This window comes from Patagioenas fasciata, chromosome 16 (genome assembly GCF_037038585.1).
Source record: "Patagioenas fasciata isolate bPatFas1 chromosome 16, bPatFas1.hap1, whole genome shotgun sequence".
Classification (NCBI taxonomy): Eukaryota; Metazoa; Chordata; class Aves; order Columbiformes; family Columbidae; genus Patagioenas; species Patagioenas fasciata.
Window position 1 is genome coordinate 15,641,863 of NC_092535.1, and position 22,245 is coordinate 15,664,107.

General features: G+C 51.6%; 1 protein-coding gene across 3 annotated transcripts in view; it reads left to right on the top strand.

Annotated features, from left to right (window-relative positions):
* Positions 1-1,280: 1,280 nt before the first annotated feature.
* Positions 1,281-22,245, top strand: part of L3MBTL1 (L3MBTL histone methyl-lysine binding protein 1) — a 32,286-nt gene continuing 11,321 nt past the window's right edge. The window contains exons 1-13 of one of the 3 annotated variants that reach the window (XM_065849819.2): positions 1,282-1,481; positions 10,055-10,251; positions 10,487-10,637; positions 12,823-13,046; positions 14,097-14,241; positions 14,383-14,521; positions 15,215-15,338; positions 15,972-16,059; positions 18,217-18,308; positions 18,969-19,073; positions 19,915-20,050; positions 20,568-20,668; positions 21,471-21,622. In XM_065849819.2, coding sequence (XP_065705891.1) covers positions 10,514-10,637; positions 12,823-13,046; positions 14,097-14,241; positions 14,383-14,521; positions 15,215-15,338; positions 15,972-16,059; positions 18,217-18,308; positions 18,969-19,073; positions 19,915-20,050; positions 20,568-20,668; positions 21,471-21,622 — 1,430 coding nt within the window. In that variant the 5' untranslated portion in view covers positions 1,282-1,481; positions 10,055-10,251; positions 10,487-10,513. Of the gene's footprint in view, positions 1,482-10,054; positions 10,252-10,486; positions 10,638-12,822; positions 13,047-14,096; positions 14,242-14,382; positions 14,522-15,214; positions 15,339-15,971; positions 16,060-18,216; positions 18,309-18,968; positions 19,074-19,914; positions 20,051-20,567; positions 20,669-21,470; positions 21,623-22,245 lie in introns of all 3 variants that reach the window. The other 2 variants (XM_065849820.2, XM_071815505.1) reach the window with 2 other exon arrangements.

The following is a 22,245-nucleotide window of genomic DNA, read 5'->3' on the forward strand; positions in this document are numbered from 1 at the left end:
AATCTATTTGAACCTCCCACTGCAGCATAAAAGGATTTATATGGGAAGAACTTTTTCTATACTGTGCCACTTAAAGTTTACTTGAAAAGGGGGAAGAAGGCAGCAGCAGCAAAGGAAATACTTTTGCTTATGTACTTCCTGATTTTCAGGATCTGATTGCTTAATCAGAGTCTTTGACTTCATCTTTTTAAATGTATTTAAAAAATATGCAACTCAAGGTGATAAAAAACTGGCAGATACTCATGCCAGAAACAAAAAGCTTGTTCCTGCGCTCCCTAAGCGAGCAGGAGCAGGCCCTGCCGGGGCCGGTGCACAGGAGCCGTCCCGCGGGCTGAGCAGCGCTCGCCTCCCTCGGCTGCTCCAACGCGCCGGGCACAGTTCTCAGCAGCTTCTTGCATTTTGGCCCTTCTGCTTCCAGTGTTGGGTTCTTCCACTGACACCTGTGGGTAAGTGGGACAGACACTGTGTGTCTGAAATGTACACTTCTTGTGTGGCCATAAGATAATAAAGGGTGGACATGTAAACTCCTCCGGTTTTTGAGCAGAGAGAACTACTGAGCGCTGCACGAGAGAAGGTCCTGCATTTCCTCCAGAGAACTAGTTCATGCTATCCTTTTGCTTCTGAGCGATGTTGGGGATTTCATGTGACTTTTCTGTTTGTTCTTTGATGCTGTGGTACGAGTGCTGAGCAAGAGAAGCTTTCCCTGTGTCAGGCTGGGGAACCAGTTTGGGCTCTGGGGCCTCTTGACTGTTAACGAGGAGGACACGTTACCACCAGTGATGTAGTCCGATTGCTCTCTGAGGGTGTTAATATTAATGACTCAGAGAAAAAGCAACTTCTGGCTTTCAAGCCCCCTGTCCCATCTAACCCAAGAGAGGAAAACAGTGGAAAATTGCATTTCAGCCAACTCGCAGCCCCTGTGCAAGGCAAGGATGGGGGACACTGGGGCCCCGGAACTCAACGTGTGCCTTAAGGCGACCAGCGCCAGATGCCGGCTTCTCAGCGAGGTGGGGACAGGCGGCTCCGTGTCCGCCAGCCCTTGCCCTGCGAAGGGGGGTCGAGCCAGGCGGTGGCGGCCTTGGGGCGGCCGGCCCGGGCTGGGGGCGCGGGCGTTGCCGTGGCGACCCCTCCCCACCAGGCAGCTCCCGAAATGCTGCGGCGGGATTGCACACTGCGGCGTGGAGGAACACACGGGTTGCCATGGCGACGGCGCTCATTAAGTGCCTGCATTTCAACCTGCCGATTGCCGCCCCCTCCCCGCGCACACACTCGCGCGCACTCACACACGCGCACCTCCCGCCGCTCAGCCCCCCGCCCGGTGCGGCCGCGCTCGCAGCCCCGGGCCGGGTAGGGCCGTGCGGGCGCCGCGGCGGCGGCCCGGCCGTACCGCGGTCTGCGCAGCGCACGCCGGGCCGGGCAGCCCCGCTGCAGCTCGGAGCAGCGCCCTGGCCGGGCCCCGGCCGCCGGGCCCTGCCGTGGAGGTAAGGAGCGCGGCCGGGCACTGCCCAGCCCAGGGGCCGCCTCCCCGCCCGGGATCGCCGCCTTTGATTTTCCCCACAGGCAACGCTTTGGTCGGGCGAGCGGGGCCGGGGCCTTGCCGGGGCTGGGACGGCGGGGCCGGGCCCGCTGCGCGCCGCCCCCTGCAGCCGGGAGGGCCCTGGGCCCGGCGGCTGAGGGGCGCTCCGCTATTGCCGCCTGTTTTCAAAAGCCACCCCGGGCGGGCGGGGCGCCCCGGGCCCGCTGCGCCGCGCCTTGGCCAAGCGGGTCGGCGGGGGCACGGAGCGGGCCGGGCCGCGGCGGGGTGGGCGCTGCGACCTGGCGGCGGGGGCGGCCCGGAGCGGAGCGGCCGGGAGCTGCCTGCTCTGCCCGCCCTGTGGGGGACGGTGGGCCTGCGCCGAGTCGTTTTACAACTGTAACACTTACGTGCAGCGAGGTGTTTTTTTCTCAAGGCAAGACACTATGCCCAACAGTTGTGGCTGGCTTCCCAAAAACTTTACCAAACGACGCCCGGGTGCTTTTCTCCTTTAGACAAGTTCTGTACCGGTGCGACTGCAGGTCTTGCTGGGCTGACTGGTCTCAGCTGGGTGTGTGTGGTGCCGGGCACTGCCCAGGCGTGACACGGTGTCCAGCAGAGACAGGGAATGGGACGGTTCTTCCCTGGCTTTCCCAAGGGACACTCTCTGGGACATACAGAAGTTGGAAGTCCTTTCCAGGGTGGGTGCTTGACCATGTTCCTTCTGGTGTTTATGAACACCACATGAGGACACGACTTCGTGGAGCCTGAGAATGACGCCACTGGAGTCCTTGAAGGGGTCCTGCAGCATGGAGGGTATTAGTCCAGCCTAGCAGGGCACAGAACAAACAGCCCAGGCTATGTGAGGATGGTCCACATGGTCTAGGGCAGGTTCTGGATTTATTTCTCTCCTAGTTGCAAAAGAAGAGAATAACACGCTTTGAAATATTTCAGGATCATGTTTCAATCATCTTTGGATGTTTCTGCCTGCTTGTAAGTGTACTTGTGGAAAAAATATCCTGTCTTATGCCCTAACTCTATGCAGGTCTGGATACTGCAGCACATCTGGCACTACCAGTAGTCAGTGGCTCACAACACCAGCGTGTAAGGTGGGATGCAGGTGTCCCCTTTGTGCCTCTCTCAGCGGTGGCTGGGAGTCTGCACCCATCAGAGCTGCACAGGCTTCAGGCTGCCTTCTGGCCGCAGCATTGAGCTTGGATGGTGTCACCTTGAGCCCCTTGGGGTGGCACTTGAGATCCCTGGTAACTGTTCATTCTCTCCACCTGTGGGTTGAGCAGATCCACAGACCCAAGAGCTGTTCCTGGTGGCGGGGTGCTCCTGGGGACTGCAGGTGACACCCAACCCAGTTGTCTCTGCTTTGACAGCTGTATCCGAGGACTGAAAGCAGCTTTCTGCTTTCTTGCCCTTCTCTCTCCCATCTCTGTCTTCACAGAATCTATTTGCTATTTTGAAATGTGCAACATGAACAGCCTCTTGCTGCACAGAAGAACACTTCATCCTATGCTGAGATGTTGATAAATACTGCAGTCCATTCCAAACCTCACCCCATACTGCAGCATGGAGGAGGACTTTGTGGCCCTGGGTTTATTCCAGAGGAGGGATCACCTCCTGAGTTTAAAGCAACAGTTAGATTTGGAAGAGAAGAGGTCCTTCCACCTGCCTGTGGAAAGGGTGCTACTGAATGTGCGCCTGTGTGAATGTGGAGCAAATACTTTCTGCAGTGCCATGAGTGTCTTAAGTGCCTGCCCTGGGCAATGCCAGGAGACAGGGAAAGGTCCAAGGGAGCAGCTCCCAACCCGCTGTGTCTCTGTAGTGCTCTGGTGTATCACTTGCAGTTTTAGCACAAACGCAGCAGGTGTTTCTTCTTAAAGGCTCAATTTTGCCACTGGAAGTAATTAATAATCCATACCTCAGCAGTTGTTGAGGACAGATAAGTTCTCTGTTATGGTTGAGGGAATTCCTGTAAAATGATTCACAGACGCACAGGCTGATTGAGGTTGGAGGCACCTCTGAAGGTCACCCTGTCCAACCCCTGCTCCATCAGGGCCACCCAGAACCAGTTGCCCAGGACCATGTCCAGGTGGCTTTTGAGTGTCTCCACATATGGAGACTCTACCACCTCTCTGGGCAACTTGTGGCAGTGCTTGGTCACCCTCCCAGTGAAAAAGTGTTTCCTGATGTTCAGAGGGACTCTCCTGTGTTCTGGGCCTCTGGTCCTGTCCCTGGGCACCACTGGAAGGGCCTGGCTCTGTCCTGCCTGCACCCTCCCTCCACTGTCTCCGCACTGACGGGATCTCCCTGAGCCTGCTCTGCTCCAGTGAACAGTCCCGGCTCTCTCAGCCTCTCACAGCAGAGACGCTCCAGTCCCTGCATCATCTCCATGGCCTTTCATGGGACTCTCTCCAATATGTCCCTGTCTCTCTTGTAGTGTGACACTTGCAATGCAGCCCAGGATGCTGTTTGAACACGAGCCAACAACGTGCTCTTGCAGGATGATGGCAACCTGATGTCCAACAGGACCCCCAGTGCCTTTTCTGCAGAGCTGCTTTCCAGCTGGGTGGCCTGCAGTGTATACCTGTACGGACTTCAGGAATATTTTGAAATCAGAGAAGCCACAAAGGCAATAAACATGTCAATATTGTTTGAAACACCACTATTTTAAACCAATTCTGTGATTAAAAGAAATGTGTATTTATGAAGTGCTGACAGGTCTGCTTTTCTCCATGCTCCTCGATGGCCTGTTGCGTACAGTGTATCCATCCTCTTTCCAAACAGCAGATCATTTGCTGGCTTTGCTGTGGTTTTGTGAGAGGGCAGGTGTGAGATTGTGGCAGAATTGGAGACTTGTGTGTGTAGTAACTGTAGAAATACTTGATTTCTAAGCCTCTGTGCCACTGGTCTGGACCACTGGTGTGCCAACACCCAGTGCTTCTTGCTGGATGAGCAGGTGTAGCTTGGTTGCCTTACAGCATGTGTTTTGTGGCCAGTTTCCTCTGCACGTACCCTGGTGTGTGCACAGATCAGCTGTCCCCAGCTGCTCTCTGCTGCTCAGGAAGTTCAGCCCTGCCCTGTGCGCTGAGAGGCGATGCACAGACCCGTGTCCTCTGTGCAGATGCTTGGTTTCCTGAACTTGGAGGCTTTACTCTGACAGAGACCACTGTTATAGAGACATCTGATCTTACTGTCAAAACTGATTGAATTAGCTTGGTGGGGTCTGACTGCAGACAGATGTCCATATGCACGTACGTACTAATACATGGAGAACAATTGCAAGAACTGTTTTACTGGAGCAAAGCAGGCCAACAAAGAGAGGTCCTCTGGATGAAAGTTGTCTTGAAAAATTCCTCCTTCCAGCCAGCACGTTGGGATCATTTCTGGAGGAAATGTGTGTGTGTGTGTGGCTAAGGTTTCTGTGGCTTTTCTGCTTTCCGGCTTCTCCAGAGTGGGAGCCTGAGGTCCTTGTCTGTCCCTCAGCAGAAGGCAGAAAAGAGGAGTGGGTGTGCAGAGTTTTAGGTCCCTGTGGACCCCAAGGAAAGGCTGAATGGCAGGCTTGTTGGGGAGTGGAACTGACCTACACCCTCTATAAGACATACGGAGTTACACTCAGTACTGGAAAAAATGGAGAACTCAGAGCCTCACTGACAAGTCTAAAATAGCTTTCACTGCTACAGTTGCTTGCTATTTTAAAATCTGGATGGTGGGATTTTTGAAAGCTGCTAAGTGTTGGCTTGATTCTGGTCCTCTCAGAGTGGGCAGATTTTTACCAAGCATCCCTAGGGCACGTGTAGGCCAAAAGCTTTTTAAGATCCCAACTAAATAAGAAATTTAGAAAACAGATAAACCTGTTGTTCATCATCTAGAGCAGTCACCAGAAAGGAAATGAATTAATTTGTTCTGCTAATTGTGCCTATTTGTAGGAAGTATGGTTTCCATCCTGGGAGATTTTCAAGACCAGACTGAGAAAAGTCCTGAGCAACCTGGTCTCATCCCCTCACTGACCTGGCTGTGAGCAGGAGGTTGAACTAGAGACCTCCTGAGGTTCCTTCCAGCCTGAACTAACCTGTGATCCTTAATGGGTCATACCGGGGCTTGCAAGAGAACCCTTGAAGTGATCCCCGGGGTGGTGGTATCTGCTCAGGCTCTGGTTCTATGCCCTGGTGCAAGCAGACATCTCAGATGCGGTCATCCTCTGTGACATCTGTCAGAGGTCCTGCTGTTGGGGAGCAGGGTTGTCCAAAGGGGTGTGTGCTGGTGCCTTTTCCCTGCTGTGACAGTGATGCTAGGGCAGCTCACAGGTGTGGCTGTACTCCTTCACAGAGATGCATGTTCTCTGCTTTTCCTTATATGCTGCTCCTGACCTGAGATATTTCACAGCAGATTGGGCTTCCAGGGGCTTTTCTGCCAGGGTGTTGAAAACTGTGTGTTGCAAACTGTGTCTCCTGTCCTGATTCTTTTTTCTCTGGGTTGGGGACGGAGCTCTGCAGCCTGGGTGTTGTGTCATGCCCACCAGCAAGGCCTCAGAGCATAGGAGGGCAGCTCTGGGGCTTGGGGTCGTTTCAGAGTTAGATGAACAATGTGCTATGGTTCATGTCAGCACATTTTGGTGGTCTATTCTTGTCTGACACCATGGAAGCCCTTGACAAGAGGTGAGAGAGCACTCGGAGTGGCTGGGTTTCAGCTGTGGCAAGGGTGTGCTTACAAGTGCACACCAACTGATGCGGGGAAGAAACTTGACAGCCTAGGAGATTATAAAGAAGGTGTGTTTATCCAGCGCCGGGCGCACGGGGATCGCTGCTTCTCGGGCAAGCGCGGGAGACCCTGGTGACAGGAATTGTGTTTAAATGTAGCAAGATGTTACATATTCACGGTAATCCCAGGAATGCCTGTTATGAACGTTTGATTGAGGGGTGACAATAAACCCTGGCAGATGTTTTGTTAACCCCCTATTCCCCCCTTTTTCCCCCTTTAGCCCCTCCCTCTCCTCCCTTCCCACTAAGGGCAAGTGATTGAGAGGGAAAGAAGGACAGAGAGAAGAGAGTTGGAAAAATTAAAAATGTTTTACTAATGCTACTGATAAAATAGAGAAAATAATACAAAATGTACAAAACCAATCTTGAAAGTCCCAGCAACTGCAGAGCCAGCACCCAAAGTCCTGGATTGGACTCTGCAGCCAACCGGAGCTGGATTCAGTCTCTCACTAGGCCTCTGTTCACAGGGACGACGCACAAGGTCCTCTCCTAATGTTTGCCATAGGGAAAAGGGACGAGATCCTCATGATCTCCCACTTTTCTATGAAGTGTCATGTGAATGGGATGGAATACTTAGTTGGTCAGTTTCAATTCACTGCTTCTCCTTGCCCCTCTTGCAGGATGTGCATCCACCCTTATCAGCGACCTTGCATTCCATTGCTATGTCTGCCAAAACATGTATCTAACTTTCAGTAAAGTGCAGTTAGTAAGAAGACTTTAGCTGACAGGAAAATTCACTAAAGGAGAAACTTGTTTTTAACAAAACCATGACACCTATACATATTCATAACCTTTCCCCGAAAAGATGGTTCTTTTTAAAATGAATTTCAGGAAATCATTTCCATAGTCTCCTCCTTCAGCTCCTCCCTGTTGTGCCCGTGCAGTGCCAACCTGAGGGTTGTGGGCCGGGGTCTTTGGAAGAAGGCTGCTCATCTTCTTCACTGTGGAATTTTCACCTCTGGCCTAGTATGCTGAGCTGGCCGGGGCTCAAACTGCTGGTGTGGTTTTAAGTGGATCATCATCCTCCCTTGTGCTGAAGACTCTCGTTATCTCGTCCACCCAAGGATGCTGCTGGGCCTCTTATCTTTGCAGAGTGTGCTCCCTTCAGCAAAATTCTGTTTCTCACACAATAGGTTACACAAAGCTCTAAGCTAGGCACTTGCTATGTGTTTAACCCTTTAAGTGTTAGTTCCCTCTACCACCAACAATGTTCCTGCATTTCATGTGTGACCTTGGAATAGTTTCGGGCCTGTCTCCCACCATGGATCTTAAAAGGAGAGAAACGTGGCTTTAGATGTCTGTAAGCATAAGGTTTTGTGGTGTCCAGGACCTCATAGTCTTTGCTCTCCTGCAGGATGGAGCAGGACACTGGGGGAGTTGTTTGCAGTGTTTGTGCTCCACATGTGGTTGAAGGGCAGGAGTTGGGATAGGGTGTTAAGAAAGGGTTTCTGCTAACAAGAAAGAGGTTGCTCTGACCTAGAGGTACCAGGGGGAGCACAGACACCGCTGCTGAGGGGCAGATAAGAGGAACAGGAGTGACAGATTGTTGTGGGACAGGGCTGTGGTCTGTATGGATCTCTCAAGCTCCTTGGAGGGCTCCTGACCCTCTGAGCTGGGCTGCCCAGCTGTGGTGCAGTAGGGGACAAGCCCTTTGCTGCAGTGAGGCCTTTCCCAGGAATCACAGAATGTCCTGAATTGGAAGGGACCCACAAGGATCATCAAGCACAACTTCTGTCCCTGCATATGACAACCCCACACTTCACACTACATGTCTGAAGACATTGTCCAGTCTCTTCTTGAACACTGTCAGGCTTGGGGGCTGTTCCAGTGTCCAGCACCTCTGGGTGAAGAACCTTTTCCTCATGTCCCACTGACCCTCCCTGGCACATCTTCTGCCATTCCCTGGGTTCTGTCACTGTCACAGAGAGAAGAGCTCACCCTACTCCTCCTGCTCCTGCTGAGGAAGCTGCGGCTGCTATGAGGTCTCCTCCAGCCTAAACAGGCTAGAGACTTTAGCTGCTCTTCATATGTCTTCCCCTCTAAACCCTTCACCAACCAAGGAGGTTGTGGGAGGAGGGATTATCTGGAGGTTTAAGTCCTAAATCTCTCTTTTTTTTTTTTTTTTTTTTTTCCCTATTTTAAGGAATAGTGCTGCAATCTGTAATCCACATTCATTCTGTTCACCCTCATAACTCATAAGGTACAGGAGAACCAATCTCAGCAGCATTGGCAGGCAGCTCCGCAAGGATTTGGAGAGTGTTTGACACATGATAATTAGTGCTGGTTATTTCCTGTGCAATTGTTTGCTATTGTGTTCGCATCATAGACTGCTGTACAGAGATGAGTTTGAGCATTACCCAGCTTGGGCACTGGATCTGGTTATTCCTCTTCCTTTCTAGGCATTTCAAGTCCCAAATTCTGTTTCAATAAAAAAAGACAACAGCTCACACAAAACAAGGAGTTGTCCCTGAAACATTTGACACAAGTGATGAATCAAGGATAAATATCAGATTTAAGTGCCTAAGAAAGCAGATAGTTTCCTGAATGGTATTAGGAAGCACCAGGACAGGCTGGCTGCAAAATTCATTGTGACTTTAAGTTGGAGTCTGGTGTCCAGCTGAGTTACTGAGTTCCATCAGTTCTCCTGATATGTAACAGTGCTTTTCTGATGTTGCACCTGGAGGGCCTTGAAGGTCCATACCATTTGCAGTTGAACATCAGGTATTTCTGATCACAAACATGACAGCACTATAAGAGAGAGGAAGAAGTAGATCCTCCCTAACATGAGCCCACTATGCCACTCTTTACCCTCTGGTTGTGACACCTTTATCTTAGTGTCTCAGGTTTTAAAATTCCAAACTCTGTCCTTTGTAGCCAAATTCTTATTTAAGAGTGCTTCATTGAAATGATCATCCTGTTTTGCACATGGCTGTCTTCTCTTTCAAGTTCAGATTGTATCAAAAGCAACCGAGACACAAATGCAGTCCCCTACTTAGCCCCACAGCAACCCATCCTCCATCCCAGCAGCAAGTGCTTTGAAGAGGGTGTGCAAAACCGAGCAGGTCCAAAATCCTTCCCCAGCCCAGTGTCCTCAGTCTCCAGCAGTCTCTGTTACACTCAGACCATCGTTTTCAGGAGGCATGGAGAAATCCGCCTTCCCTGAGCACATCTGATGGTATTGCTTGTTTTTTGCTTAGCTGTGTGTGTCCATTACATTTTTGTGAGGGCAGGAGCAGCACTGAGAGCTGTTCCTTGCCGAGGTGCCCTGGGCACCAGGAGGCAATGCCCTTCTTCTCTCCGGCTTGCAGACAGGTCTTGGAATGGAGACATCCTGGTGTAGGCACCATCCTGCCTGCTGGGGCCCGGGAGGGGCAAGTTGCTGCCCCAGGGACAGGGGACCAAGGAAGGCAAGCTGGCAGGGCCACTGTGGCCAGGTTCTGCTAGAAGCTCAGATCACCAGGCAAGGTCTGAGATCAAGCCAGGACACTAGCTGTTGGATCAGGTTCCTCTGCAGCCAGGCACTGCTGCAGCGTGGCATAGATACGCTGAGAGTGGGCTGACACGGAGCCCGTGGGTCCCAGGGGAGGCTGGTCAGTGCCAGTAAGGCCCAGTAGTGCCCTCAGGGCCTTGACGCCTTGCCTACTCCTTGAAATTCATGGCTAAATGGGTTGATTCTCACAGTCCTGTGAGAATCTCAGCTGCATGCAGTGGCTTTCATGTTCCCCTCTCATCCCCCAGTTAACTCCTGTCACTTGTGAAATCTCTTTTACAGAAAGTTAAAAGATCAAGGGTGACTGCCCAATGGGAGAACTGCAAGGGGAACTTCAGGGACCTCCATCTTCTCCAGGGTAGGATTTTCCAATCCTCAGTCACAGTCTGTGTCAGAGCGGTGTAGGCCTCAGTGGGACCCAGGAGTGACCATAGTTCAGGTGGACCTGCTGTGCTCATACCATCATATAGTGGAGCCAGGTAAGCTTTGGCATTTGCAGGCTCTGAGCTGGGATCTTGCAACAGGGGGTTTACTAGGTCATGTTGTACTAGCTGTGACCTTCTCTTTTGGGTTCAGTGTGCCTGTAATACATCTTATAGGGGTTTCTGCTGGGAAATGGTAGAAAGAGAGGGACCATCCTCCACAGTCTCTTTGTCACTCCTTTGTCATGTTTGTACCTGTACCCAACTTGATTTCTTTCTTGCTGTCTTCCAGTGACTGACTCTGTGCCCAAGCAAGGTGATGGAGAGCAGAGCAGAGATGGAGGTTGTGAGAAGCACAAAGGGGAATGCTGCTGGGGAGGTCAGCGTCCATGTGGTCACCACTGAGAGCACTCATCTGCCAACAACTGCCTTCATTATACCAGGTATGCAGGACTGTCCTCTCTAACTGGTGCCTCCCCAGCCTTCTCCCTCTACATTGATGCCTCGCGGTCCTTATATATATGTGCTCCTCCCAAACCTTGTAAGGCAAGCCTGTGCTGCTGTTGCCATCTTAGAGGTTCTCTCTGGCTATCCCATGTCATTTGGATGATTTGTGGGTGACCAAAATCTCTTGAGTTACAAAACAAAGCCCTGATGTTTGGGGGTGTGTGCCAGTGCAGCACAGCATGCTGGGTGCCCGCTCTGCAGTGTGTTGTCGCATTATCACAGAATCACAGAATATCTTGAGTTGGAAGGGACACACAAGGATCATCAAGTCCAACTCCCTGCTCCTCACAGGATTACCTAAAACTTCACCATATGACTAAGAGCATCAACCAGACGCTCCTTGAACCAGGACAGGCTTGGTGCTGTGACCACTTCCCCAGGGAGCTTGTTCTGGGGACCGCCCACCCTCCCAGTGCAGAACCTATTCCTAATGTCCACTCTGAACTTCCCCTGATGCAGCTTCATTCCATTCCCTCGTGTCCTGTCACTGGACCCCAGAGAGAGGAGATCAGCACCTCCCCTCCGCTGCCCCCCCGAGGAAGGTGTAGACTGCAATGAGGACACCCCCTCAGTGGTGAGGTCACCTCTCAGTGGTGAGGTCACCCCTCAGCCTTCTCCAGGCTGAACAGACCAAGTGATCTCAGCTGCTCCTCATCAGTCTTGCCCTCGAGACCTTTCCCCATGTTGGTCACCCTACTCTGGACACACACCAGTTGTTTGATGTCCTCCTGCTCCTGAGGCCCCAGAACTGTCCCCAGTGCTCGAGGTGGGGCCGCAGCAGGGCAGTGCAGAGGGGACACTATGCTGGTCGCAGCCCAGGACACGCCTGGCCCTTTGGGCTGCCAGGGCACATGGGTGACTCCTGTTCAACTTGCCACCAACCCAAACCCCAGATCTCTCCATGGAGCTGCTCTCCAGCCTCTCATCTTCCAGTTTGTACCTATAACCAGAATTACCCTGCCCTGGGTGGAGAATAAGACACTTGCTCTTGTTAAATTTCATACAGGTTGTAATTGCTCAGCTCTCTAGTCTTCCTAGGTCTCTCTTGAAGGCCTCTCTACCCTTGAGGGAATCCACAGCTCCTCCTAATTTTGTATTATCAGCAAACTGAATGTACGTTTGACTCCTGCATCCAGATAATTTATAAAAATATTAAAGAGCACTGACCCTGAAATTGAGCCCTGGGGAATCACTGGTGACTGACCGCCAGCCTGGTGTGATCCCATTTACTGTAAGTCTTTGAGCCCGACCTGTCAGCCAGTTGTTCACCCATCATACTATGGGCTTTTCTAGCTGTATGCTGAACATCTTACCTGGGAGGATACTGTGAGAAATGATATCAAAGGTTCTGCTAAAATCCATAAAACTCAGATCTTCTAACTTGCCTTGGTCAACTCGACGGGTGACCTTTTCATAAAAGGAAATTAAGTTAAACAGGACTTTTCCTTTGTGAAACTGTGTTGGCTATGAGCAATGACTGCATTGTCTCTCAAGTGTTTTTCAGTAACTCCCAGGATAACCTTCTCCATAATTTTACCAAGCACTGATGTGAGACTGGCAGGCCTGTAATTACCAGGGTCGTCCTTCTTACCCTTCTTGAAAATTGGGACAACAGTTTTCAGCCCAGCTGACCAGTGTCTTTCAGGAGGTGCATGGGAAAAGCAGAGATGTGTGTTAGGTGAGATCAGGGGTGTTCTTTAGAAGGAAATCTCCCAAGTTTTCCTGCTCCTGGTGCCTCAGTTCCCACTGTGGAGAGGCCCTGGGCTACATAGTGTGTTCCTTTCAAATGAAACTAAACTGGAAGATGCAGTCCAGGAGCTTGCCAGCACATTAGTGCCATATCAGGGCATCCTGGTCATTGCAACAGCCTAAGATTAGGCTGATGCCGGAGCCCTTGAATGCGGATAGTATTGGTGGCATACCCCAGCACAAGCTATTGCTGACTGCAGATCTTGTCAGGTCACGCTGCCTGCTTGTGGATGCTTTAGCCCTTAGCATCGAGCTCTCATCTGGGAGACTATGTCTTCTCTGTCATTTTGTGCTGCCTTTGAGTCTTGTTTGCATCAGTTAAGTGTTCTGCATATGCCTCTTGTTGTTTGTTTGCTTTCTTCCCTTCTCAAGCAAATGCTGCTACCATCAGCCTTCCCACGAGCACCTTAGAAATTCAGCGTTTCCCCCGGGAACCACAGAGAAGCACAGGGACCGAGAGGCCAGAGAGGGGAGCGGGGAGTGAGCCCATCACAGCTACTGTCATTCCTCAGATCAGCGGGGTGCAGACCTGCAGCACAGTCCGTGTACTGGAGTGGAAAGATGGGGTGGCTACTTTGCCTGGGAGTAACCTGCGGGTAAGCGTAGAATCATAGAACCATAGAATCATTTTAGTTGGAAAAGACCTTTAAGATCATTAAGTCCAATTGGTGACCTAACACTGTCCCTAAACCATGTCCCCAGGAACCTCATCTATGCGTCTTTTAAACCCCTCCAGCGATGGTGACTCCACCACTTCCCTGGGCAGCCTGACAACCCTTTTTGTTAATATTTTTTTCCTAATATCCAATCTAAACCTCCACTGGTATAACTTGATGCCATTTGCTCTTGTCTAGAGTGTAGCCCTGGGCCACCATGTTTAACCCCCGGCAGTCCCTGCAGCTGCTTGCCGCTGTAAATGGCAGTCTCCCAGCCTGTGCCAGTCAGGGACCAGCAGGATATGACTTGGCCCCTGGCAGTACCTGCACCCCAGCTGAAGGATCCCTCGGCTGTCCTGGCTCTGCAAGGCTTCTTGTGCCCCATCTCTGCAGCCCTCCCATTTTGTGAGCTTGGCAGATAGAGCACACGCATGGTGTGTGGGGGACTGCAGCAGGTCTGCCCTGCACAGGGAGCCAGAGGGATGATATTTGCTGTGCAGGGCATCTTTCCTTTCCAAGCTGTGCCATGGAGTTGGCTCTCACCAAACACCTGCACACACCCTGGAAACAGTGGCCTTGTGCTCATCAGACAGCAGGTGCCTTGAGGTGTACCCCTCATTACCTGAAATAGCTTGAACAAAATGCTCCAATTTCTCAGCTGCTACTCATCCTCAGGGCGCCACATCCTCCAGCCATCACCCTGCCACTCATGCTGCCTGCAGGTGCTGGTCTCACCCAAGTGCAGGCAGTGTGCTTGCCCTGGCGGGCTCAGCAGCCAGTGCTGTGTGGAGGGGCAGCAGGACAGGTGACTTTGGTACCATGCTTGCCTCTGTCACTGGAAGAGCTGTCCTCTTGTTGGACTCAACAGTGACTGAACCCTGTCCCTCTCATTCTCAGAGCTCATGTGCACCCACTAGCTATCAAGTTATTCGGTTCATTTCTATCCTCCTTGTTAACTATTTTTCCTTGGTTTTTGGTTCAATTACATAGTTTCGAATAAATGAGTACGGGACGCTGAAGGTAGTGAGTGCTGATAAGATGCCTCCAGTGGAAGCTATAAAGGAGGGTCACGCAGAGAAAGATGGGGACTCAGAAGTGGCACCCACCAGCAGGGACAATCCTACTGTGGCTCAGGGTAAGGTCACCATGGTGGCACTTCTGGGGTGCGTACCATCAGCCAGCAGATGTTGTCTGGCATAGGCCATGAGCCAGACAAATGTTTCCTGCTTTCTTTGCTGCATCTTGTGTCTCACTGCTCCTCTTCTCTCTGACTCAGATGTGCCGGAGCAGACCAAGCTGCCAACAGCAGAAAGCATGTACCACTGTGATACCTGTGGCCAGAGACATGTGTCAGATGGAGCCCGGGAAGGCAGAGGCTTCTGCAGTGAGCACTGTCACCAGCAGTTCAAAGAAAGGTAAAGGAAGGGGACACTTCTCCATGCAGAGCCATATCCATCTGTCTGTCTGCCCACCCTCCTCTGGTCCACATGCTCCAGCAAGGGATGCAAGCTCATCTGTCTCCAGCAGGTGCTGGGGACCCTGCTTGTTTCCCTCCTTTCTGTAGTCAGAGTGCCCTGACTGCAGTGTGAGGGGATGAAGACTTGTCCCAGGGAACAGCAGGAAGCATGGGTGCCGGACTTTTTCCTGTCCTCTTTGTGGCCTCATAAACATGTATCTGCTGGAGCATGGGTGCAGCAGGAGGTTGCTGCAGCAGGTGCTTCCAGGCTGAGCCACAGTGGGAGGTCTGGGTCACGAGGGCATTTTCAGCCCCTCTGCTTGCTAATGTGTGACTCCTGTGACTCGTTTTCCAGCATCTCTATGTGAGTCTGATGCAGCTTAGAGTCCTGCAATGAAATTAGATCACTTTTGATCCATCCTTAGGTTCAGGTTTCTGATACCCAGGCATGTGAGTGTGACTCTGGTCTGTACCCTGGTTCTAACCTCCTAACAATTTGTGTGCTAAGAGGAGCATATACATTAGTCAGGAGGTATGGGAGCATGTATGAGTAAGAAATAGAGTGACAGTGATTCTCCAGCAACCTCTGCTTTACCAACGCCCCAGCTGTTACCACATGCCACAGTGGTTTACTCTCCCTTCCTCCGTGCAGGTCTGTCATTGTGGAAAACTCTACCAGCAGCACCAATGCCACTGAAATCCTCAAGCCAGTGAAGAAACGAAAGAGGAAGGACTACCAGAGCCCTTCGGAGGAAGAATATGAATCTGAGCAAATGGTAGGAAGAGGACAGGGAGGGCATGTGTGTGCACATGCCAATGTCAAGGATGGGCCATGGGCCTCCCCTGTATGCACTGTAGGTGTGTGCAGTTCTCATAGGTGCATTTCAGTGCTATGACAGCTCTGTCTCGAAGGGGTAACCTGTTGGCTGTTAATGCTTGAAAGACTTGAATGTGTGGAGCATCAGGGGTTCTAGACACTTGGCTGGCTATTTGACATGCCAGGCGCCTTCAACTGGGCAGTGCTAGGCATGTCCTGAATGGGCTGGAGGTTTCAAGCACTCTCAACTGCTCTTGAGTCTGGGCCACCAAAGTAAGTGCTGGAGTAAGGGAGTGTGTATTTGCATTATGTGTATCCTGGGGAAGGAAGAGTGACCATGACAAGGCAGGAAAGCTCTCTTTACCAGCCCTGACTATCACAGACCCACTCCAGGTGAGATTGCTACCATTCTGCACCAAAGTCCTCCTCACGCTCCCATCATCAGATCCTCCTGGCTGCCCATTTCTGGGCCAAGCATCGGTCAAATCATGGCTGTTGCAGAGGCACCAGTGTGAGAGTACAACACACAGCATAAACCTCTGTGCAGACCTCCAACACAATGGATTTCTGTTTTGTCTTTTCTCATGTCTAGGAGGAAAAGCAGGAAGAGATGAAAAACTCTGCAGAGGACTCTACCATCAGCAATCTGGAGGCTGATGCGTGGAACGGGACTCAGCACGGTATGGAGGGATCGGGTGGGCAGTGGGGTGAGTGCTCCCACTGCGGCTCTGGGGTTCCGCTGTGGGGCTGGGCCAGCATTTTGGTGCTCCGGCAGGGTCAAACACCCAGTCCAATGTGCTGTTACATGTTACTGAAGGCTTGTGAGCTCCTCTGTTCGCTTGATCCTGTTCTCTCTGTCTCTTTCCATTTCTCTGCTTTCCTCTCTTTCTCTCCATGGAACGGGTGCACCCTTACAGATACAGCTGTGTCTTCTTCAGACATTGGGTTGTACTGTATACAGTGCTTTCTGGTCCCTCCCCTTGGGAGCTGAATTCGGTACTTGCTCGCGGAGCTGTTTGCTCCAATAGGCACTATCCTGAGCAATAATGTGGCTCTGTGCCGTGTCTGGATTTGCCTCCCCTTTGGACAGTCTTACGGGGATCTTGCCTCACGTGATCAGGAGCTCACAAATTTGGGAGTTACTTCTGTAGATTTGGTGATGCTGAAGCCAGGTGATTTGGGGTTGTCTCGTCTTCTGGGGATCTATACCTGGACCATATCAGAGGAGATCTCAAATGCAGAACTGTTGGCACAGGGAAAGGAGACAAGCGGAGGGATGCAGTATTTGCTTGATTGTTTTTTTTCATTGCAGTACAATGGGGCTGAAGTGGAAGGAAAACTTGGGAAAACACTGAAAATAAACATTTATGGGAAACATTTGTGTTTGAATAGTGAAAGGTCATACTCAAAGTAATTTTAAAATTAAACTGTTCCAACCTCGTATTCCTCTCCATAACCAAATGTAAAGACAGTAACAGGGGACGGATATCATTAACTCCCAATATAACACCAAGTTAACCACTGTTAAGAAGGGATCTCATACTCAATTTCCAGGTCCTTTTCTCGACATTGTGAGTCCTGAGCATGTAACCTTCCCTGCTGCATATAAATAAGCAGTGCTGAGCCTTGTTATTTCAGCATTTTATTTTCTCTTGTTTTAGAAGTACATCAGCAAGCAATACACAACTGGATGCTTTAGTGCAGCAAAGTGACTGTATGCTCTGTCTCCAGGTGTATTTGTCGTTGTCCAGAAGTACTTATGAATTCCCCAAACATGCCTACCACTTTTTTCTATATCCTAAAGAAAAATGGAGGTGTTCCATCACTCTTAAGTATTAGCAAAGCAACTAAATTAATAACCTTGCTTACTGAAGTTCAGCTTTCATTTCTTCTGCAAGTTCCTGTTTTTTCCATCTCCACTTCCCGTAAGCCCAAGGGAGGAAAGAGTTGGTCTGTTTTTCCCCCATGTTTCTGGCCGGCCCTACCTAGGGCTGCCTGGTGTGGCTGACCTGTAGCTGTGAATTAGTCAGTGTTGGACTAGGCACAGCACTCCTGGTGTCCCATCAGGCACTACAAAGCAGGCAGAGAAAGTGGATGGAGAGCAAGAGACTTGGGTTGTGTCTCCTGTGCCTCAGGCAAGCCCTTTGTAGCCTTCCCAAAGGGGTCAAAGACATGAAGGATGGTCTCCCTGCCCATTAGAGACAATGCTGTCTTATTTTCCTGAAAACTGTAAGGGTAAATGCTTTTCTACGGCATCAGGGTGGCCCTGGTGTGCTGAGGGGGCTCATGTGGTTGTCTCAGAGCAGAGGGTAGCAGAGCTGGTGCCTCTGGAGCAGCAGTGGGAGATGAACCCACTGCTGGTTTGACTGGCCTGGAGCCCCTTGCAGCTGGGAGTGATTTTAAAGACCTCTGGATGGATCCTGCTGGGTGTCCCAAATCCATCAGTGCTGTGGCCATTTTGGATGTGCTGGCTGGAAGGAGGACTGGTTGCAAAGGTGATTTGGGGTTGCTTTGCACAGGATGACTCTTTTCTCAGGCTCCTTAGGTGCCTAAGAGAGCGCTGTACAGTGACAGGACATTTGAGTCTTGGGAGCTGTGTGAGAGGGGCCCTCTTGGCTCTATCCCTCCTCGGTCAGCCAGCCAGGTTTGCTGGAGAACGGGCTGCGGTAGGGTGATGCTGAGCTTTGCAGGGACACAGGACTGCGCGTGAGAGCAGGACGTGGCCCCAGTGGGACCCATGGGCTTACCTGCCCCCCGTGCTGCCCCAAGGCAGGCAGGGTGGGGGCTGGAGCGGACCCTCAGCAGCGCTCTTGTGTGTGCATTTGTGCTGCGCTCAGGTGCCAGTGAGGAGAAGAAAGAAGGCTGGTCTTGGGCGTCCTACTTGGAGGAGCAGAAAGCTGTCGCTGCCCCTTTAGATCTCTTCCAGGATGTGAGTTGGGATTTTCCTGTCTTTTCCCCTCTTTCATCTTCTCTTTTCTTTCCTTTTTTCTTTTCTTTTTTTTTTTTTTTTTTTCCCACCCCTCCTCCTTCTCCTCTCTTTCTTGCTTCCCTATTTTGTGGAACTCTGAGTGATAAGCAAGCTCCCATCTTCACCTGGAGGTGACCAGTCAGCCTCTAGTTTTGATTTGCCCCAAGTCCCACTCCCCAGCAGAATGCTGTCCTGCATCCCAAGCACCCCCCATTGGCCTAGGACATCCCTGTGGCTCTGGCAGGGTGGTGAAGCCTTTCCAGCCCTTCCTTGAAGCCAGAGGTGGGCTCTCCTGAGGGCACATTGCTGCGCTGCACCCCCGCTCCCAGACATCTGGTTGCCAGTTTACAAGAGGAGCCAGACCTGTGCCCCACTCTCCCTGACTGCAGCTGTTAGCCCAGGGACACCCTGCCCTGCCAGTAGCAAGAGAAGCAAATCCACAAGGAGGTGGAAGAATGTGTTTTTCTACAGGAAAAAGAAGTAAATTTGGATAAAAACAGCCTGTGGCCCACAGCCTCCTGGTCCCAGCAGCTCCCGTTGCCTGATGGTTGCTCCTTGGGATGGTTCTAGATCCATCTACCTGTGCCATTTTTTACATTGTAATTTAATTTTTGTTTCTAGTACCAAGTAGCTTCGCAGCACAAGAATGGCTTTAAAGTGGGGATGAAGCTGGAGGGGATTGATCCGCAGCACCCATCTATGTACTTTATCCTGACAGTGGCTGAGGTAAGGTGCTTCCAGTCCCCATGTTCCTTCGTTCCTTTTCCCACCTATGCAGTGGGAAGCTCTGTGGGAGGGGAGATGCTGCTGGCTGGCCCGTGAAGGGCATGGGCTTTGAGCGTGTCGCTGCATGAGATGAGCTGGTGCTCCAGCACCTCAGTCAAGTGAATGAGAGTTTCCTTCCAGTTTGTAGGGGCAGGAGACAGTGCTGTGGAGCAGCTGTCTTGGCCCAGCCTCGTTGGTTCCTCCATCGCCCTGACACATCAGGGCCATGGGAGGAGAGGCTGTGATGACAGCAACAGTTTCTTATCTTTGAGCTGATGCTCCTCAGACAGGTCTAAGCCCTTGAGATGGAGGGTGTGGAGGCATCCCATTGCTCTTTCTTGTGTCTGTGAATGTCCTCTCTCTGCTCAGCCATGTGGCAGCTGAACCAGCCTGGCCTTATAGTGCTCCCCAGGCAGCCAGGGAGATCAGCCACGTAACAGTGGCTGCAGCTCTTGCTGCTGGAGAGATTTCACCAAAGCAGTGTGGCATTTAGCCAAAATCCCTGTGCCAGCATCTCCCCCAGATAGAGAAAAGGGAATCCATGCACTTGGTGGACCCAGAAGGGTGGCCCACCATGGCATCTCACACACCAGCCTGAACCTCTTCTTCTTAGGACTGGCTTGCGGTAGCCTTGCACTTACCTCATTCCATGCTGGACACCTTTTGGGACTGGCATGTGCCTCCTGATTTGGGCATTGGCCTGTGATTAACTCATGGCTTCCCCAAGTGAAATGCTGAGGTTGTGTGTGGGAGAGGAGGTGCATGTGATGTCCTTTCCTTCTCCTGCCCTCACTGCTGGTAGGTTTGTGGTTACCGGATGCGCCTGCACTTTGATGGCTACTCTGAGTGCCATGATTTCTGGCTGAATGCTGACTCCCCTGACATCCACCCTGCTGGCTGGTTTGAGGAGACGGGGCACAAACTCCAGCCCCCAAAAGGTAAGCAGTTAGCAAGTCTCAGTTGGTGGGTCTTGTTGAAGGAGGGGGATGTAGTGGGCCCCCAAACATGGAGCTGGAGATGAAGGCAGGGTGGCTCCGTGGGGCCCAGGAACAGATGCTGGTGTGCTAGGGGAGTTCCGCAGGACAACCTGTTTAGCACTCATCACACTAAAGATCTCTACTTGCTGCTATTTTGGGGAAAAGCCCTGTCACCATGGAGGTCCCAGTGCCAGGCTGGAGTGAGCGGCTGTGCCCCATGACAGGTGGGACTGATGCTCTCCAGGGAGCGGCTGAGCTCTAGATTTCAACTCCACTGCTAATGTTTCCTCACACCCCTTCAAAATCAGCCATTGGGTCTAAGTCACAGGCTTTGGCTTTGCCAGGGCTGCACTAGGGCCTGTCCACCCACAGCAGGACACGTCTGGCAGGCTGACGGACGGCTGGGGATGGCCAGACTCAGCCTCATGACCTCCTCGCTGCTCTCTGTGAACTCACTGTTCTCATTTCTCTTTCTGAGGGGTTGTAGGTTATAAGGAAGAAGAATTCAGCTGGACAAACTACCTGAAGATAACGAAGGCTCAGGCAGCTCCTAAACATCTCTTTATGGTCCGAAACACTGTGAGTACCATCCTCACCTTCCTGCCAGAGCCTGCAGGTTCTGATGTGATTTCTTCCCCTCCAGCTTCACAGAATGCCTCCACCAGTGCTGGGCTTTTCTCTATCCACCCCATGCTTTTTAAGCCCACAGTGCAGAGGGCCAGCAGAGTGTACTCCTGCCATTGCTCAATGAGATGTAGCACACTTTGCTGCTGAGGATCTGCAGCTTGGACACTAATTTGGCGTGCCCAAAATTGATTGTGTTTTCATCCAGATTAGTCTCATGCACAGTTAAATCTGTTGCAAAAGTACTGGTGAGGAGAAACAACTGCTACTCTCTTTTTTTTTTTCTTCCCCAAACCCTCAGTTAATGTTTCATAAGTATAATTCTCTTGTCTCTGCTTTGTGTCTTTGTTTCTGTCTCCACCTTTATTTTTCGTATGGCGACTTGGATAAGGAAAGTGGGAAAATAAGCAGAGTGCAAAGTGCTGATGGTTTCTTTGTCAGTTGCAGAGGAAATTCAAGCTACTGATAGATCAGCTTCTCTGAGTTATTGTGTCTAAACCCTCCTGTTCATCACTGCAATAATCCCGCTAGCATATGCGATGCAGCGATTTGCACAGACCTTCCCTGACCTCCAGGCAGGTCCAGGACAACTTAGGATCCCAGAAGGGCAGTGCCCTGCTATGCGTGCAACAAAAGAGGCAGAGGGTCTGGTTTTGGGAGGGTTTGGGCAGGGACCTCTTTGCAGTAGGCCAGGGAAGTGGTGAGGAAGGTGCTGGGGCCAGGGCTCTGAAAGAAACCTGCCTCTCTCTCCTCCCAGCATGAGGCTTTCCCAGGCTTTGAGGTGGGCATGAAGCTCGAAGCTGTGGACCGCATGAACCCCTCCTTGATCTGTGTTGCCACAGTGACTGATGTGGTGGACAATCGCTTTTTGGTGCACTTTGACAACTGGGATGATACTTATGACTACTGGTAAGTACACAGAGGCTCCTGGGGTGGCAGTGCTGGGGAGACACCCTTCCACTATTTCAGCAAGAGTGATGAGGTGCTCGGGAAAGCGTGGGAGAATCCCAGCATGCTGCTGCAGACAGGCCAGCAGTGGTCCAGTGAGGCAGAGGGACCCCCTACCCGTGCTGGGAGACAAACCTTCACCTATGCCACATCACCTCCTAGGATGTTGCCATGGCCCTGTAGTTAACAAGGAGCAAAGACAGACATGATCACATGCTGTGGGCTTGCCCTGAAACCCACCTGGGAAATGGGCCACTTGCAATGCAGAGATTGAAGGCCTGATCTTAAAAGGAGCTCCTGGGTCTGTAGGCAGAGGATGATGGCTGGATGGGTCCCAGTTGAGGCTGGTTAAGGCCAATTAACGTGCCAAGTTAACACAATCACGGTCCTGAGAGCAACTGTTTCCTTTGTGGCTGGAACACTCTGACTTTCTCTTTTTGCCCTGAGGAACTGTGTGGCTGCAGCAGTTTCTGTCCCTGGCTGCTCCTCACTCACTGGTGCTGGGCAGCTGCCTGTTCTGTCCCAGGGCAGACCTGCAAAGCAGCAGCACCTGAGTGTGCTGTGACCCACTGGGAGCTGTGACC